Here is an 18615-nt window from a genome sequence, read left to right on the forward strand (position 1 = left end):
CTTTAGGTAGGAGCTGCAATGAACTGTTCACCAGCGACCATATACAAGCCCCTCTAGGATGCCTTGGAAGAGCTCCTGATGAGTTCACCAATGTTTGCACATTAACCGCAGGAGACGAAGCCAGCCAGAGGGATATGAGAGCCCTCCAGAGCATGACACAAAATGATGCAAGTGTGGAAGCTAAGAGAGAGAACAGGTTCTGTGAGCCCAGAAAAATAATAAAACATTTAAATCCTTAATTGTTTTTCTTGAAGATTTATCCAACATTGAGCTCTCTGTAAGCTTGTGAGCTTGCAGAGCATTGTCAATAAATTAGATCATGCACACAAGGCAGCGATTTCAAGCCAAAAAGCTCTAGCCGTGAGTTGCTTAACGGCAACACTCCCCAGAAAAATGGCTCGAGATGAAACATGAGATATGTATTAATTATCAATGGTCTAATAGAAAATTTAATGAAGACAAGTATCTTCTTGCACTTTATCCTTGATAACGATGATAGTACGTCAGTGAGATGCATACCTTACAACGTGGCGGTGAATGTCAAGTCTGAAGCCATTATAGCAATTCACCACAGTAATGGCTAGCCAATGCATGGACTTGTAGCACTTAATCAAAGTAACAACACTCATCCACAATTATTTATGTTATGGTAACAAAGAGCTGCCAGATGCAAAACAAATGATACAAGGATTTGCAAGTGGATTCCTTCCCGTAAATTCTCCTTAGGTTATGCCTAGGGGCCCTCAGGATGGAAGACTGTATAAATTCAGGGTTATCAACAGTGTTGTTATTGTGCCACATTTTACTGCCTATAAGCAATGAACCCAGAGCTATGGCTGAAACGAGCTCTTTAGCTGGTGTAACCATATTGAGATCATTGGAGTTGGTCCTGATAGGTAACTGAGAACAGCCTTCAGAATTTTACAAGGGGAAAAAAATTAAAAGTAGATTTTGCTTACATCTGCCTAAGCATCTGCCTAAAAACAAAGAGCCAGTTGTACCAATACTTACATGTGTATTTAACTTAAAGTATGTGAACTGTCCCTGTTCACTTCAATGGGCTTTAAATTAGAGACATTATAATTACTAAACATGATTCTCTGTTAAATGTAGTACTTTTCTTTTAGGGGCATTTATGTGGGTGTTTGTATAAAAACACTGTCAAAAACTAAGAACAGCAGTAAATATAAAATGGCAACATTCAGATTCAAATGCAATGAACTAATTTATTTTTTTAACACTACATTCAACTGTTTTTCACCACTCACAGATGTCATTGAAATAACTTGAACTAAAAAAATAGCCTAAGAACAATACATTACACAGACCAGCTAATATTCATTGCTTTAAAAATGCCCCCCATTAAACTAAATAATAGCCAAATCTTACTGCAGTAAATGTGCCTTTATATCATTAAATACTAATTTAATAGAAATCTGAATGCCTAGTGAAAAGCATCAAAATGTTTTAAATAAAGGATTGACCTTTTTTTTTTTTTTTTGCCTTATATGAGTCTCCAAAGCAACATCTGAAAGAAGAAAACAACCATTTCAAATTAGCCAGGTTTTTATCCATCTCAAATTGTCATATATAGACTCATAGAAACTCTGTTACGTACTTTTCCAAAGTGAATTATGCAACGGTACCTTTTTATAGACAGCAGATAGGAGTCGCCATGCAGTGAAATGCTGGAAATTTGAAGGAAAAGCTAAAGCAATTCAGTCTGGGGACTGTGAGCTTTTCCTAGCTACTTGCTAAAGCCTAGAAGGTTTTAGAGACCCTCCGGAGGAGGAAAGCGTGGAGATGGCTCTCACCACAGGCTCTGCCCACCCTCGATGACCAGATTGTGGCCCGTCATGTAATCGGAGGCTTCGGCCGCCAGGTAGACGACGGCTGCCTGCAGGTCCGCTGCCTGGGCCAGCCGCCCAGCGGGGATGTCCACCAGCCAGCGCCGCACCAGCGGCCCCAGGTCCTTGGACCGGATGAGCGGCGTGTCTACGATCCCCCTAGAAAGAGCGCACGTGTTATTTTATTGCTGGGTTTTGTCAGAAGGGAACCTAGTGCTTAAAGGAAATTAGGAAAGAAATTGTAGATTTACTCGTTAGTTAGGAAAGAAAACCACAAAATTAAGCAAGTGGAGAGCCCCAAGTTAGATCTCCTCTGTATCTACTATGAGTCAGAACTACAAACTCTGGGAGAGGTTTTCTTTCTTGCTGCCTTACACTGCTGCTAGACAGACTTGGAAGGTTTCTTTTAAAGTGAATACCCACATATTGCATCCTCGGCTGATAGAGCTGCCCCTGTACTTTTAGGTTGCTCATTTAAGATCCCATTTCCCTTTTCCTGCGGAAACAGGCACATCACGGGGATCGACAGCGACTAGAACCGCTTCCGTCGCTGGGCTCGGGAACCCTCTATGCTTTTCCCAGTTTCTCTTTTGAGCGCTTCGCAGCGTAACGTTACGCAGCACGTTTGCATACAGCCGAGCACGGAAAACAGCCCAACTTTCCAGATGTGCAAAAAAGCAGAGAAAACAAAAGCCAGCTCCATCCCCAGCCCTAGAAGCTCTTTACAAACAAAGAGAAGAGGCAAAGACGAGCGCAGCACACCAAGTGCAATTCCCTGTAAACAAACACCTTGACAAATCACAACACATTTATTTGTCTTGCTGGGTTCACATTAATGAGTGACTACACCATTTATTAAAACTCTGCTAAAAATCACTCATTTTCTTCAGGTGCCCTAAAAATGAGTGATGCTATAGAAAGCACGATACAGGACTAACATTTGGCTGGCTTTTATGACTTTAACTGCGACTGATTTGTCATACTCCTCCCTAACAACATATTTGTATTTTGTGAAATGTATAATTTTTTCAGCCCCTGAACAAATATATTTACATAACTGTGTCTAACGAGAAATTACATTTAACTTCTCAGAAATGACAATAACTAAAACCTGAACTGCCAATTCCACTTCATTAGTGTGGTAGAAATGCATTCCAAATGTTAATAAAAATTCCAACATGCTGATAAATTAGCGCTTCTAAGGAGCATGTGACACCTTGGTTAACATATTCAACCTCAATTATATTTCTCTTCAGCACCCTGTTATCTGGAACCTTTGCTGGCAATCAGAGGTGCTGTTTTTCAGCGGCCAATTTTCTAGATAATGTAGCTTATCAACACTGTGGGTAAACTTGCCAATGAAATCAGGCTGCACTGAACCACACACACGCTAATTGCATCTCTTTTTTATGCATATTTACAGACTGTCACTTCAAAGAAATCAGTGGCCCATTGAGGCAGCCAGTTAGCTGGAAGAATTGCCTCTTGCAAATGAAAATTAGCAAACAAGCCAGTGATAAATACGAAATGAACAAAGTATAAAAATACCCGTTTTGTTCTCAAACTTCATCGGCATCCCAATTTATACTTCCAAGGAAATAATTTTTTGAGACACACTGGATTCTGGGTATGAGATTTACCTTTTGTTTTAAATAAAGTCTAAAATCTTCTACTTACTATGGCACAAAGTGGAACTAATTCAGACTTTCCCCAAAACATTTCTGTTTTCACTAATCAGGCAGGATTTAAATATCAGCCTTATTTTTTATTGTAATCATCAGTAGAAAGCACAGCAGTTCAGGAACACTGAGCGATGCAGTGCGGTTAAGTGCAGTGGCAATGGCAACGTAGTAAAATCAAACACATCCCAGGATACATATTTTTGACTTATTTCCCCTAAGCACAATCTCCCACTCTTCCCACTCGACCAAACTCCTCGAGAACTGTTTTGTTCTTTTTTTTTCAGACACAAACATGCTTTCAGCAGCAGATGTGAAATATGTCAGCCTCCTTCCTCTTACATATCTTTCTCCGTGCTTACAAAATCACTGGCAGAATCATTCTGGCTTTACACTATCAAAGAGCAGAATAAGGCCCACATTATGCTCTTTTTAATTTACATGTATGCTTTAATCCAAAGGGGAATGTGGATTAGGAAATATGACACATTCTTCTAGCATAGCAAGTATAAATAATATAGATCTTGGTAAAAAGAGGACTTTATTTTCACCTGTTTGGAAAATTGATCCTTGATCTAATCGCTGTCACCTATAAATCACAGGACTATACCTCTTGGTGGACCTTTCTTTAATTTTGCTTCAAGTCATAAAAAATTTTGATGCATAACAATAAAATTCCTCACAAATCTTTGTTATATAAATGAGGAAAAAAATATAGCACAAAACTTAAAGTTGCAAACACACATACTGATGGCACTATAAATATTAGGCATGTCATTGATACTACACATCTTCTGGGAAAGCTTTGGTGCCAAGTTGGGCAATTTAATGTTGTCGAACCCTTTTAGGCAGATTTTAGTTGGCTTCTAACCAGTTCCAGCAAAGACAACTGCCAATGCATTAATTCCCTACCTCATCTCGTATGCAGTGCTGAGCCTATCAGTACTTTCTGTTGCATGTCAATGTAATATCAAACTGCTGGTTCCTTAACATTAGATATGAGCATCAATATTTCATTATTGATACACAGGACAATTTGAGGCATTAGGAAAAAAAAACAATTGCCTAAAACATTTCCACTTCAAGAGACACATTAGGAAAAATATCACTTACCAGATACTTAACTGGAATTGTTATGTGCGTTCAATCCCCAAATGAGAGCAAAAAAAAGATTCCATCTGCGTGTAACTTGATTTCTTTCAGATGAGTTATTAATTTGAATGAGTTAAGTACACTCCACTTAATCAGGAAGTGTTTAATCAAGAGATCCACTTAATTGGGACATCTCCCAAGGAATTAGATTTAAGTCCAAAGACACTCGCCAGCAACAACTGCTGCTTAATGGGGATAGCAATGCTGCCTGTTTGGGACACCTTCAGGAGAGCCCATAGCCCTCGGGGAAGACTCCACCACCTTTTTTATTTTGCGTGGTATCAACTGCGTGACACTGCTATGAGGGCAACGGAAGAGGTGGTCAGCAATGGTGGCCCACAATCCAGCCGAGATTTGAAAGAAATCTGATTAATGAGTGTCACGTTATCAATAACCCTGAGCCAGGACAATGCTTCACCTTCAGAAAATACTAAACCAAAACCAAAACCAGGCTGTATCAGAGAACTGTCTGAAGCATGAGGCTTACCTGATCAGCAAGAGAAGCCTGTAGGTGCAATTTCCTAAGTGCAGTAAATCATGCTAAGGTCTTCGCCATAATATTTTACGCATTCATAACTTTTATGCCTCGCTCTGCATAAGTTTTATGCACTCATTAAAAAATTAAGTTGATAAAAAGTGACCAGATAGGGAGAGGGAAAAAAGGCCAGAAGGTTTGCATGGTGAAATAATGTTTGAGGCCAGCCTGGAGTATCTGGAGCTGCAGAGAGAAGTACGCTGAGAGTGCCATAAAACACCAAAGCAGTGTGGGAAGAGCAAAGGACTTACAGGCAGATTTATGTATTTTTACTTATCCAGGGATAATCTTAGGTACCATTATGCCCTGTATCTACTTCTATGCTCCCCATACCCCTCAAAATCCCCTCCTGTCATAAAATGACTAGTTTGAAGGTCTATGCTCAGAAAGACTTGTGCATTTGGGACAAACTCTCATTTTTCATACCTATAGAGCACTCTGATGACATCGGCAGCTGCACCGATGCATTAAGGCTAGGGCTAGGCATTGAGCACTAAGCCCAAGCGAGCTGCAGGTGCCCCTGTGCCCAGACAAGACATGATGCAAGACTTGAAGGCCTGGTGGGGTCCTGAGGATGGGTCCAAACCTGCACTTTTTTTTTTCCCTTAATTCAGGGCGAGATGGAAATGCACATCCACATCCCATGTAGGCGGCAGGGTAAATATTTAATCAGCACAAGGACTAGGCGGCGTTTGCTTTCGGTGCAGAGCAATCGGAGAATGCACAAGCAGCCGCGCAAACCGCTGCGCGGCGCCTTGCTTTGAAACCCTACCCAGAGCTCCCCGGGAAGTCCTCGGCAAGGGGAGCCTCGGCCAAAGCTTTGAACTGACGGCAGGAAAAAGCTGCCCAGTTTCCACAGCCTTTCACTCCGCTTCCCAACTGCATTAGTCAGAACCGCCATAGCAAGAACAAACGCCCTTGAAAGCAGCAAAAACATTAGTCCTCTGCGCGTCCTTTCTGGCTGTTCCTCCACAAGCAGAAATCCCACTTCCTATGATAGGATTTTGAGCTCAGAGCTGGAGTTTAAGACAGGTAAGGATGATTCAAATGCAACTCATTTAGACTTAAAAAGTGGGAAGAAAGAAGCGTGAGTCTACTTTGTCTCCATGCTCTGACTGCAAAAAATGTAACTTCTTCAAACATATGTTTGTAGCTTACAGAGAAAAATGAGTTTTGATCATCCTTTTGATATTTTTAAAATTTATTTAAATTCCTAAAAATCAGTAATTTCTCACCTAAGTGCCTTCTAAACACGGTTGCTGCCAATGCAGCACTTCCCACCTCTGTTAGTCAAGATTACTGGTACGTTTTGAGGCACAGCTCCTGCCTGGTCCGGCTGACCTTCACTGGTTCCCTCCAACTCCCCTGGCCTCTAACAGCCCGTGTAAATTCACTAGACCTACTTGTGAGGACACTGCTGTGGAGCTGTTAGCATTGGCCTGGGGAAAATCCTATTAAAAAGCAGGATGTTGTTTAAAGAACCTGTGGATCGCACAGAGCAGAGGCGGGAGTCACTGTTATAATTAGCAATAAATAATCATAAGGACGACAGCTAGCACGAGGAAGTGGAGAGCAGACCGACAGTAAAAACAGGCACTTGCCATTGAGCTTTGTGATTTTAATTCCACTTTGTGGATTAAAATATGTAATTTGTTTTTCCTAATTTGCTGTACGTTATATCTTCATTATTACAATATAACTCCTGGGTTAAAATCCTGATCTTCTTATTTACTCTGAATGACTTCAGTGGTCTACAGAATTTGACCGCTTCCAATTAGCACTCGGGTTTGTGCTCAGCTCTACCGTACGCTGTTAATTGTTTCATAAAATGACTGTGTTGTGCAGGTGTGTGAGAAATGGAGAGGAACAGCGCACGTGGCAAAAAACTTCGCTTTGTGAATTAGTACCACAAAATAAAATGTACAGCATGAAGTCTCCAAAAAGAATAAAAATGTAATTTGTAACAAATATATATATATACACACACACACACATACATATATATTTACAAAATTACACCTGCTCTCCAGTGATTGTCAGAGCTGAACAGTATCTCAATTACAGCAGTACAATGTGGCTTTTAAAGTGCCTTTATATTTGTCTCAAGTAAAAGGGGAAAGAAGTATTGTCTATTAAGTGTCAAAAGCCTTTTCTTTAACCGCGGAAGGCTTGGACAGACTAAGGAAATATTTCATCTGGAAGAGAAATGCTAAAATCTACCCTTCATGCTATTGGAAAACCTATTATCAAATGCTAAAACCTCTTCTTAAATTCGTGAGTATACACAGCAACAGAGCAGACTCGGTTCTAAGCATTTAAACCTTTGTTAAGGAAAAGACAACGTAAAAAGGGATGCAATCCACCTACTAATTAGAAACTTTAATTTCCAAGATAGTGTTCATTTGAGCTTTTTAGAACATTTCATTTTCTTTGTACTTTCAAAATGAGACTGCATTTTACTTACGGGGAAATGCAGTTGACTCTTACTCCTCTGTCAATCCATTCAGTTCCTAATGTCTGTGTTAATTTTACGACCCCAGCTTTCGAGGTGTTGTATGCTAGCTGCTTCTGTGGGTGCGGAACTAGGAGGAATTCAGAAATAGAGAATTATTCAGTCTCTGCAAAGGAATAGGTGTCTGCAAGCTTAAGTACTACGTGCACAATCCCATATACTAAGATGAGGTATTTGCCATTTACCCTGATAGTAGGCAGGGAGCAACAGGAATTTAGCCACCCACCACATCACAAAACTCTAAATCTGTATTTTCCCATCTAATATTTTTGCCGCAGCAGCTGGGCAGATGAAAAGGAAATGGAGGGGAAAAAAAAAAAAAAGAAATTAAAAAGCTCCAGATTTGGGAAAAGCCAAAAATATTGCATTAAACATACACAAGCAAGTATTTGTTTACAAGATAAATAAACACATATGCCTGTAGACATGCATACGCTATACACATAATATATGCACATTTATATATGATACTTAAGTATTATAATGCTGACACACTATAATGCAATAGAATATAATATGCATGCCTAACAGATTTTATATAACATATTATATTATATATAGCTCCCTGGAACAAATTATTCTGCTTAATTTTTAAATTAGCCACAGTCTGAAGCAAACACATCGCATTATCTCCTCAGCAGTCGTGTGGATGTGAGCAAACGTTGTGTCCCAAGGATTCAGAACACCCACCACTTTCAAGACCTGGAGCTTTTGCAAACGTTTTAGGGCTGTGAAACATTTCACGGCCGTTCCACCTGCTTCGCCGATGCCAGTGCCGTGCGCTCAGGGGGCTCTCTGCCTTGAGTGTAGATGTTTGAGAGTAGACTCAAAGAGCATGGAGGATTGGGGCCACTACGAGTACCTCTCTTTCTTGCAATGTGCTGGAGGTGTTGCCAGAACAGGAAGAGCTTTTGCTTGCTGCAAAGGGAGCGTTTCACACCGCGACCCAGCAGTGTCCTCTGCACTGTTTCTTTGTACAGTACTGAATGATCCTCATTTCTATTGGCAAAACTGTTTTGCCCTTTGTGTGTGTCTGTCACCCCACAGATGCAGCACTCTATGTGGGCTCTCAAAAAAGAGGGGAACGTAATCTCTTGATTAATTGCTGTGCATCAGCTCCAAGCTACATACAACTCCGGTAGTTAACCCCGTAACCTCCCAAAAGTAGTTTTTTGCTAAACTTTCCAAACACGTCTATTTGGGATAAATCATTCAGCATTTGCTAAGAGGATAAGAGCTTTGGCACTGTCTTTGCCCTTCTAGCACGTGTGGGAAAGCAGCAAGTCTTTGCAAGCTGTCAGAGGCAGCTTTCCGATTTGGGGGGATTCTCAGGTAGCATTTGCAAGAGTCCCTCCATGCAGGTGCTTTGGTCTTCACAGAAATGATTAAGCAAGGAAATTCAGAAGATGAAGTTTCCCCCTCCTGAGCTACATGGTCTCTCTTAACCATAAAGGCTCAAGAATGAGCTGGAGGGTGTTAGGAAGCTCTGGAGCTACAGAGTCCATCAGAGCTGAGCCCCCAGCACCATGTCCTCCTCCCTGGCTGCAGCCGTCCTTCCACCTGTGCCATCATGGATGCAAACCCAACCCTCCAAATTTACACAAAAAGAGACTAGAGCTTCTGAGTAAAGCTGTGCCTCTGGAAGCGTTACAAAGAGTACGGAAGTATGTAAGGGTTCTGGAAGGGGAGGATACTCGCTTCTATTACAGAGAGGAGATGGAAGGAGAGCAGATAGAAGTGCTGCCATCAGCTGTGTTACATTTTGAGCACCCGACGCTGTTTTTTCTACCTTATTCGGTGCACAAGCCTCCCGGTCTGACCTTGGAGCAGTCATATAATGTTAAAGGAGAGGTGCACACAGATATAATCGACCAGACCACTTACAGCTAAAGATATTCACTGTAAAAATTACAGATCCGAGTTACACCTGTGTAAGTCGTGCAGAGCAGCAGCCGTCTCATCTCTGCTGCTGTAGCGTACGTCTGGAATAACTCCAGCCAAATATCAGAATCAAAATGCACATATGCAAAATATATGCAGCTTATCGTCAATTAATTAAAGCTGATTTGGAGCAGCGTATCTGAGAAATTACAAACAAATCTCCCCATCCTACTAAGAGTCTCCTCATTTCCCTGCGTCTCTCAGGAAGGACTGAACCTAAAAAAATATATGTATATATCCCCTAACTATTTCTAGAAACATTTCATACTACGCCAGTTGGCCAACATACTTAAATAACCAACCAACCAACATATTTATTTAACATTCAGCAGATGGACATGATATGAACATCGTGGTTTGCAGTTGTAGTTTTATAACTACTAGAGTTTTCCCATGCCAAGACTGAAACAAGTTCAGAAGGTAAACGCATCCCCGCCCGTCTCAGCTCCCAGCCTGACCGCGTCCGAGCACATTAACTTTCGGTGACACTTTGGTGCACCTCGTGGTGTCCATCCCTGCGTGCAGCCACGGGGGCTGCTTCCCAGGTCCACTTCCCGCTCGCCCGGCCAGGTCCACACCTGGTCGGTGCAGCACCAAGAGATGCTTCTCCTCCACGGACACCCAGCCCTTCTCAGCACCAAGCGCAGGGCCACGAGCAGCCTTCCCAGCCAGCAGGCTCACAGCTGGGGCACGTTTCCAGCGCTCCGTAGCCTTCTCCGGCATGGAATACCTCCTCATAAATTCTGCTTTATTGTTATGATGTGGGCTGTGGCAGCCCAGGCCCGGAGCAGAGCCCCGCTGCGCAGAGCGCTGCGGCAAGCACGGGAAGCTTAAAGCTTTACGTTCTTTCCTCAAATTATTTTTGTTTGGGCGATTTTGTAACTCTGCAAAGCTGGGCGGAGGGGTGGCGCCCGGGTTTAGCCATAAGTAAAACAGCTGGTAAAGACACTTGAAAAAAAGATTAACAACAACATTATAAATGCATTTTTTGAAGAAACATTTAAAGTTACTGGGTAATAAACTGAACAGAATGTCATAGAATGTCAAACTGGGCACAGTAAAAATAAATGTTATTCCCAAGGAAAATAAAAGACCGCATATTTATGTAACACTCAGCAGATGGACATGATATTAATACAGGGGTTTTCAGTTGTACTTTTATAGCTACTAGATTTTCTTGCCTAACTTGGCAACCCAAGGCACCATTTGATTTTTGGATTTGGACAATACTGCAACAGATGTCCAGACCAATAAAACAAATTCCTAAAGGGCTATGCTTAATTTGTGTAATTGATCAATTTTTGTTACACGGGCCTCAGTTCACCAGCACATAACTGCCTTCCAGATTAGCTCAGCAGCAGGGATTTCATTCCATATGTTGCAAGGGTTTATTGGCGCTTTCGACGGCGCTGCTGATTCAGCAGCGTTCGTGGAGGCACCTGTTGGCAGCGAGACTGCGATACAAGCGTGGGCACGCGCGGGGGGCGACGGCCGGCACCGGAGCTTTCGCGGCCGCGGCAAGGGTCGAGCGTCCCGGCGCGGAGCGCGTTTGCCCGAAACGGAGAGGGAGCGCGGCAGCACCTCGCCCGGGCGGCCAACGCCAACGGTTGCCGCGGGGGTGGCTCCACCTCTTCTATAAAAAGTAATAAGTGCTCTAAAACACCGAGGACGGGTAAGTGTTGAAAAATGGTATCAATAAAAATTTTGTAGTACATTTCCTCTAACACCAAATGTCAGTGATTTACTCCTTCCCAATACAGGTTTAATTGATTCAAATGGCATCGGTAGTAATTAAAATATGGATTCTGAAGCACAACTGTTAGCTCTCATCACTCACCTATTAAACTTGCCATAGATGCCGTGTTAATTATCTTCCCATATCCTTGATTCAGCATAATGCGGCCTGCAGCCTGTGACAGAAATTAAAGGAAAGACCAGTGACCCTTTTTGTGATTGTGCTAATAATGACATGATAATAAATTAGTCTTCACTTTTCAGAAGAGTTTATGTGCGAACACTTTTTTTTTTTTTTTTTAAGTACTTGATATAAAAACTTGGTATAAGAATGGCTGACACAGGAAAAATCCCATTGCCATTCAGTCCCTCTTCGTGGTTGAAAACATTTTTCAGAAAAACGCTAATGTTGGGAATGGCCCCCTAAAGGTTTCTGCTTCTTGAGAAGCGTTGAATATCTGTCCTTTAAAAAATCAGGCCGTTCCTAAATATCTGAGTTTGGGCAGCCAATAAAAGTTACCAGTTACTTTTGAAAATACTGATGGAAATCTATAGTCAACAAAGACTTAAAGTCACATTAGCCCCACCAAAACAAGGATCAATTTTATGGTGATAAGCAGCAACAAAGTATTATTAAATCTCAGTAAATGCTTAGAAAACGGTTGCCTGTTTGCAAAAACAAACTTGCAACTTACCTGGCAGCACAAAAACAATCCTCGTAAATTAACATTAAAAGTTTTGTCCCATTCCTCTAGTGAAGTATCTTCACTTGCAGAATTCATATTGATTCCAGCGTTGTTGCACGCGATGTGGATTGTGCCCCAGCGAGCTACGATTGTATCCACAATCCTTTGCACATCCTCAGGTTTGCTTACATCTGCTGCAAGGGCAAGGCTTTTAATCCCTGCATTAAAATAAGATTGATGAAGTCAGTACAAGAAGTCAAAGAGAAAAGAAATCATGAACTATTTTATAATTCTTTATGGATTCACACATATATATACATATTTACTATTTATTATTTATTTGTCACCGTAATCCACAGCTCCACAAACAGTAGCAATCTGCATGTTTCTCATTCTATTTTTTTTTTTTTAATTACTAACTGGTGTGAGGTTTGCCTGTTGGAGGCTAACATAAACCCTGCACCTGAAAGTGGAGTTTGACAGTGCATGAGGACGAAGCTTTGAACACTGCACCATCTTCTGTCCAAAGATTCAACTGCAACTTCTCAGCTACAGCAAGTAATTCCAGCGGTCGGCTGGGCACTGGGGACAGTCAAGAATATCGCTTGCAGATGGCTGGTATCAGCTCATAAATCAGATGAAGGAAAAGACTCTCACATTTGCTCAAGTGCAGATGTTTCTGTGCCAGTCACCTCATCAATACTACAGAAATCAAACCAATTTGTCCAAAAAATGCTCTCCAGGTGAACTACAGCAACTGTATGGCTTTGAGCCTCAGACAAAACCAAGCTAGTTTTAGCTGGGAGCTACCAGGAAGACCTGAAGGTTCACAAGGATGGTGCTCACAGTTCCTGGAAATCACACTGCCAGAATAATGCAAACATACAGAAGTGAAAAGGCTTAAAGGAACCAAAACATGCAAAGTTGCTGATTTTTTCCCTCTGCCAGAAAAATACAGACTTTGACTTTTGCTCATTTGTAGTCAGAATCCCAAAGTATTCCAGTGTGTTGATTTGTAAATCGCTTCATTTAGTTTAGTGTCAAAATCAGCTTTAAATACCCTTATTTTTAAATAAAATAAGCAGCCTACCAAGGCAACTGAAGCCAATGGGATTATCTGCATCCAGAAAGTCAAACCTATACAAGTAAGTGCTCTGGTGAAGCAGGTTTTAATTCACAAGAAGGAAGACAGCTGTTAGTGTTATATCACAGATCAGTAGCCTAGAAGCAATAGCAGGAAGTTATAGCTGCTAAAGCAAGCTTATTCCAGACCACTGCGCTGGGGAAAGGCTGGATGTTACGAGCAGAGCTACAACACAGGTTCTCTATTTCATGTTTGCTGCGTTCCTAACAAAGAAAGAATTGGTCAACAACATAAAATATAAATAGTCTGTCAGAAAGCAAGCTGTGTTTTCCAAACAGAACTACATTTTCAAGGCAGGGATGTGTGCCACCAGTTAGAGTCATGCTACTCTGAGGGCCAAAAGCCGTAAAGAAGCAAAGAGCTCCAAGAAGGGGCTCTGATTTCCAGGGCCTGGGGCCATAGAAGTGGGTTCCTGTGCAGCCTGCAGGCACAAGCTCTGCTGCAGGCTCTATGGGCACATCATGTCTTCCCCAGGTCTAATAAGAGCACTAGTTGTCTCTCTTTCTCCTACTCAGCTGCCTATTTTCACTTAACTGGCAGGAGCTAAATACTAGTGAAAGTTTTCTCTCCTTCAGAGCTGTTTGGAGTTCTCTAGAAGCTCAGGAGTTACTAGCAGGAAGTGGACATGTCAACACAGTGAAGTCTTCTAAGTCCCCAGACGTACAAGGAGAGAGGAATGACTGGCTGATCGTATAAATAGGGCTGATTGCTCATGGACCCCTCTGACTATCTGATCAATGCCATACCCATACATTGTCATCTGAGCAGCATTTGAACTCTCAAACTATGCCACAGACCATGTGAGAAAACCCGGAAACTTATTTCCAAATGATTACGGATGCTGCTATCCCATCCACAACCACACATGTAGGGAGCAGCGATCCCTCCTCGGGTGATGTGAGGGATTATCTGCACAGCATCCCATTTCATTCTCTTAAATATGTTATAGGATTGGATATTCAGGTAGTGCAGAACTCTTGCTTCATTGCAGATGTCCCTCTTGTGGGTGAGGTAATGTGGAGTCTCTCAGCATTTAAGAGTCGACATGAATCAAAGCAAATGCTACCACTAGCAAGAAGTCTAAAGACTTACTTAGTTTTGGTATTAAGAGCAATTTAATTATACTTTGGACTTCTATTTCAATGGACAATTTATTCTCTGTTTAGCCCTCTTCCACATCATTCTAATTAAAGAGGGTGGAAAAGGGGGAAAAAACAGCCTCGAACCTCTCTTAGGAGGAGAATCTCTCCTAAACTGAAGCTTTTGAGATGCAGCCTTCCATGGAAGCAATGCAGAACAATAAAAGCCCAATGATATTTGAAAAATGGGAAAGAGGCTTTCAGATGGAGAAGCTCCTGATCTCCAGTGCTATCAGGAGCACATCAGAGTGCATGACACAAGGTCCTGCTGGTCTGGCATGCTCCCCACACCAGCCAATAGGAGCTAATGGTCCCTTGGGCCTTCAGCTATAGAGGTGTTTTCTTACTTCTCACAGCAGAGAAAAGAGCAGACAAATAACACAGCAATCTATAAAAATGAATACACATACTGCTAGAAAACAAGCCTTCTTATTTTATCACAGGTTATGTTAAAAATATTTTGAAAGAATAAGAAAAGCCAGACAGCTCCGGTGGCTCTTCCTAATCATTATCAAGGTATGTAATGCACAGGGAGCAGCCGCAAATTTTTCTTATTCAATTTACAGACAAAATGGGTGCAAGCATGTAATTAATGGTAACTGAATGAAGCTCTTCACCTGCCCTCCAACTCTCACCCCATTTGTGGCTTCATCTTATACAACAGTTCATAAAAACAAGACAAAAGGTCTTCTGTGTGAGTAGCAAAGAAACAGTGAAGATACTCTCACTTCAAAAACAGAGCCCCACACTTGACCTTAATCAATTCAACTAACATCCCTGCACTCTGAAAGAGGAAAAAAAAACAGTCTCTGCCTCTCCACAGCCCCCCTAAACCAAATGCTAAAAAGAATTATAAATTTTGGAAACATAGCTTTAAATCGGTAGTGCCAATTAGTAACAATTAATAACAAACCCAAGGCAATACCCTACCGCACACGTGGCAGTACCCTGTACACGTTTGTGGTCTCCAGGGTAGTTTTGCAATGCTTGTGGAAGCGGATTGGGATGAAAAAGGGGCAGGAGAGGGCCCCAGCAGCTTTGTGCAGGAGAGGAGCAGGGAGAAGGATCTGCCCTTCTGCAGCAGGTATGTGCACAGCCCCCTTGCCCCAGGGCTCCCCTTCTGGACATGAGTCTCTGAGCAGTTCCTCAATATGAATTAATAAACGGTGTTTGGACAAGAAGATCACAAGTGACATTGTGGGGAAGGCATTTGCATAGCTTACAGTGAAAATGCCCGTTTTAAAAATCCCACCAGACTGATTCTCCCCTCAAGGTAAAGACAGTAACTCCCCCTAAAGACAGAAGGGGATAATGTAGTGGAAGGTAACCCTTAGGATTTTTTGGTTATGTTTCATCATTTTTGGTTCTTCTGTCAGGATCTATTAGCAACTGTTGAAAAAGGTATTATTCACTTATGATTCTAAAAACAAATACCCCTGTGGTCAAGGGAGATACCCCCGAGCTGTCTAACAAAGATAAAACTGAGATCACAGCATTTCTGATCTTTAAACTCATCATCAAATGATGACTCTCTCTCAAAGCATAATAAAAGGTTCTTTGGTATAGGAAGCAAAGTGGATTTAAGAAAGCTACCTAAAATGTTTGAAAAAAAGTATCGGTACAGGAATGACTTGGAGCACTGTGTTTCCAACTTTGAGTAAGAGAAACGCTACCAAAGGAGAGGGGGAGGGGAAATCGCAGCTCCTTTGTACCTACTATAGGTGAAAACATATGTATTAATACTACAATGATTGCTTTAATTTACTCATGTGAATTTTTCCAGAGTAAAGCTAGCTGAGCCTTTTTGTCAAAATGCATTTCCAACAGACTACATTACTTCTTTGAAGCCAAAATATTTCGTGGGAACATATTGATTCCAACAAAAGTTTTCAAGGGAAGGCTTCTGAGGTCCAAACTAGACACTCTGGTTACCTCTGAAGAGAAAGATTTAAAACATGACCCTTTTAGATCCTTTCCAAAAAAATGGGCATTTGGATATAATTCCCTTTCACAAAAGCATTACAAAGTTTGGGTTTTGTTCCAAAGAGGACTGACAATAAATTTGAAGCCTCAAAAAAACCTGTCATGAGATGGAAGAGATGTGCCCCGACCAGCTGCACTGGTCAGGCTAACAGAGAATATTTGACCTTGAAGGATAAGGATGTGAAAACATTGAGAAGTGAGATTTTTCTTTGCTTTAGACTTCAATAATATTTGCAATGCCTCATGACCCTTCCTACTGCATTTTGTAATCCCCCCCCCTCACCTCCTCAGGGTTTGCAGCCCACCAGCAAAGAAGCAGAGATATAGGACATCCATTGAAGAATGGATGATCAAATTCCTACTGAAAATGCCCTGGAGAAAAGTTAAGTTAGCTTTCTAATAGACTGCTAGCATCCAATGTCTCACAGCTCTTTCAAGTAGCCCATTTCTTTCTGAATAGCTCTACTTGATATGCAGGATCAAACTGTGGAAAAATGTCCAAAAGGCAAGTTAACTTGTAGGGCACAGCTATTCTGTGCCAAGACCATATGGCTTCGGTGCATAAGAAAATGAAAAGCTTCAGGGAGGAGGAACTGGATGACTCAAGAATTTGTAATAAGAGCTGGAGACTTTATGTTCTTGGTCATTATTAGGGATCAGCCCAACAATCAAACCTTTAACTGATTAGACTAATATTCAGTGTAAAGTGTCTCACTGTGCTTGCTAGATCGTACAGACAGGGATGTTTTTTAATGTTCTCTGGGGAGGCTTAGGATGGTATCGAAATCAGAAGTGAACCGTTCCTCACTCCTTAGTCTGGAAATTGATTAAGGCAATAGATATAAGTCTACAGGGGATGGCTTTGCTGGAGAACGTGGCTTTCAATGGTGCAAACACTCCTCTCATGAACATGTTTCAGTTTAGCAGGAAACGTTTCACACTGGCTAAAGCAGAGTGGAAATTCCAGGTTTGACCCAGTGGATCACTTCTCCTCCGGTCATGAACAATCCCTTTCTGAAACCACGGTGGACACAAAGACTGGTGTCTGCATCCAAATGGGAGCTTAAAAATTTCCTGGATAAAGATCTGTCTTCAGTGGCAATGAAGTATCGTACTTAGAAGAAGGGCTGGTTGTAATCTCACAAGAGGAATTATAAAATGAGTAACATTTCCTTTCTTTTCTCGTTAAAATTATATTTCCAGTTTTCTTTTTTCCCTTTACAGTTGCAGTTTAGCATGACTCGAGGGGGAAATTCAGTTTTATGTTACATTTTGTGTTTTTACTGCTAAAATCAAAGCAGCTTGTAGAGGATTTTACCTCTTATCTGGGATTTTCGTTATGTCTATTAGTATTGTGTTCCTATATCTGACCTTGCATGCATGCTTGAAAGAACTATGGGCGAGGCTTTCAAAAATAGCTATCTCTGCCCCAGTTTAGGGGCACACTGTTTAAATGTTCCTGATTCCCAGAAAGGCTGAGGAACTATCCCCATAAAATGATAGCTCCTTTAGGATCTAGAGTAGGGACCTTCACTGGTTCTCCGCCCCCAGCACCAGCACTGGCAGTGATAATTTACCACTGTAAGAAGTCTCAAGTGCCCTGGCTACTACATGATCTGCTCTGAGGGACACCTCCTTTTACATCTCTAGGTTGTACAGAGCTTATTTACAAGAGATGGCCCTCCTCTGTCCCTGACAGTCATGGGGGATGTCACTGCATGCAGTGCTTCTTTCAGTCACACTTTGCAAGGAATTTTATTTGGATTAATTTGCCTCTCTGATTGAATTCATATGCTACGCAACACTAGCAGATGATGCAGCACCAGAGACTGCTGAGGCTGCACTGACATCCAGCTCTGTGACCATTGCATATATTTACTATTTGGGAATCCTTTACTCTGACTTACTCTCCATCAGGCCTTGCTGAAAGATAATTACAGCAAGGAGAAAGTATCAAGCTTTGAACTAGGAAAGCAGCCAAAGAGTTACAGCACTCATCACCGGTTCACGTACAGCAGCAACACGCAGATCAATGCACTGCTTACCTTTAAGGCTTAGCTCATATGCTACCGCTTCTGCCTTTGCAAGGACCAGATCCACAACAGCTACTTTAGCACCAGCTTCCCCCAATGCGTGTGCAAAGGCTCTTCCAATTCCTTGACCTCCACCTGTTACGTAGGCCACCTTCCCATCCAACCGCAGCCGATCAAGGATGCGACGCCTGTTGTAACCCCAGAAGACATCATCCTTCACCACTTCTTTC

The 18615-nt window shown here is 41.8% G+C and overlaps 1 protein-coding gene across 1 annotated transcript in view; it reads right to left on the bottom strand.

Moving 5' to 3' along the window:
• Positions 1–1810: 1810 nt before the first annotated feature.
• Positions 1811–18615, bottom strand: part of LOC134145883 (uncharacterized) — a 38304-nt gene continuing 21499 nt past the window's right edge. The window contains exons 9-13 of the mRNA XM_062585892.1: positions 18398–18614; positions 12096–12304; positions 11504–11576; positions 7678–7795; positions 1811–2006 (exon numbers count right to left, since the gene is read on the bottom strand). Coding sequence (XP_062441876.1) covers positions 1811–2006; positions 7678–7795; positions 11504–11576; positions 12096–12304; positions 18398–18614 — 813 coding nt within the window. The remainder of the gene's footprint in view (positions 2007–7677; positions 7796–11503; positions 11577–12095; positions 12305–18397; position 18615) is intronic.

This window comes from Rhea pennata, chromosome 12 (assembly GCF_028389875.1).
Source record: "Rhea pennata isolate bPtePen1 chromosome 12, bPtePen1.pri, whole genome shotgun sequence".
NCBI lineage: Eukaryota > Metazoa > Chordata > Aves > Rheiformes > Rheidae > Rhea > Rhea pennata.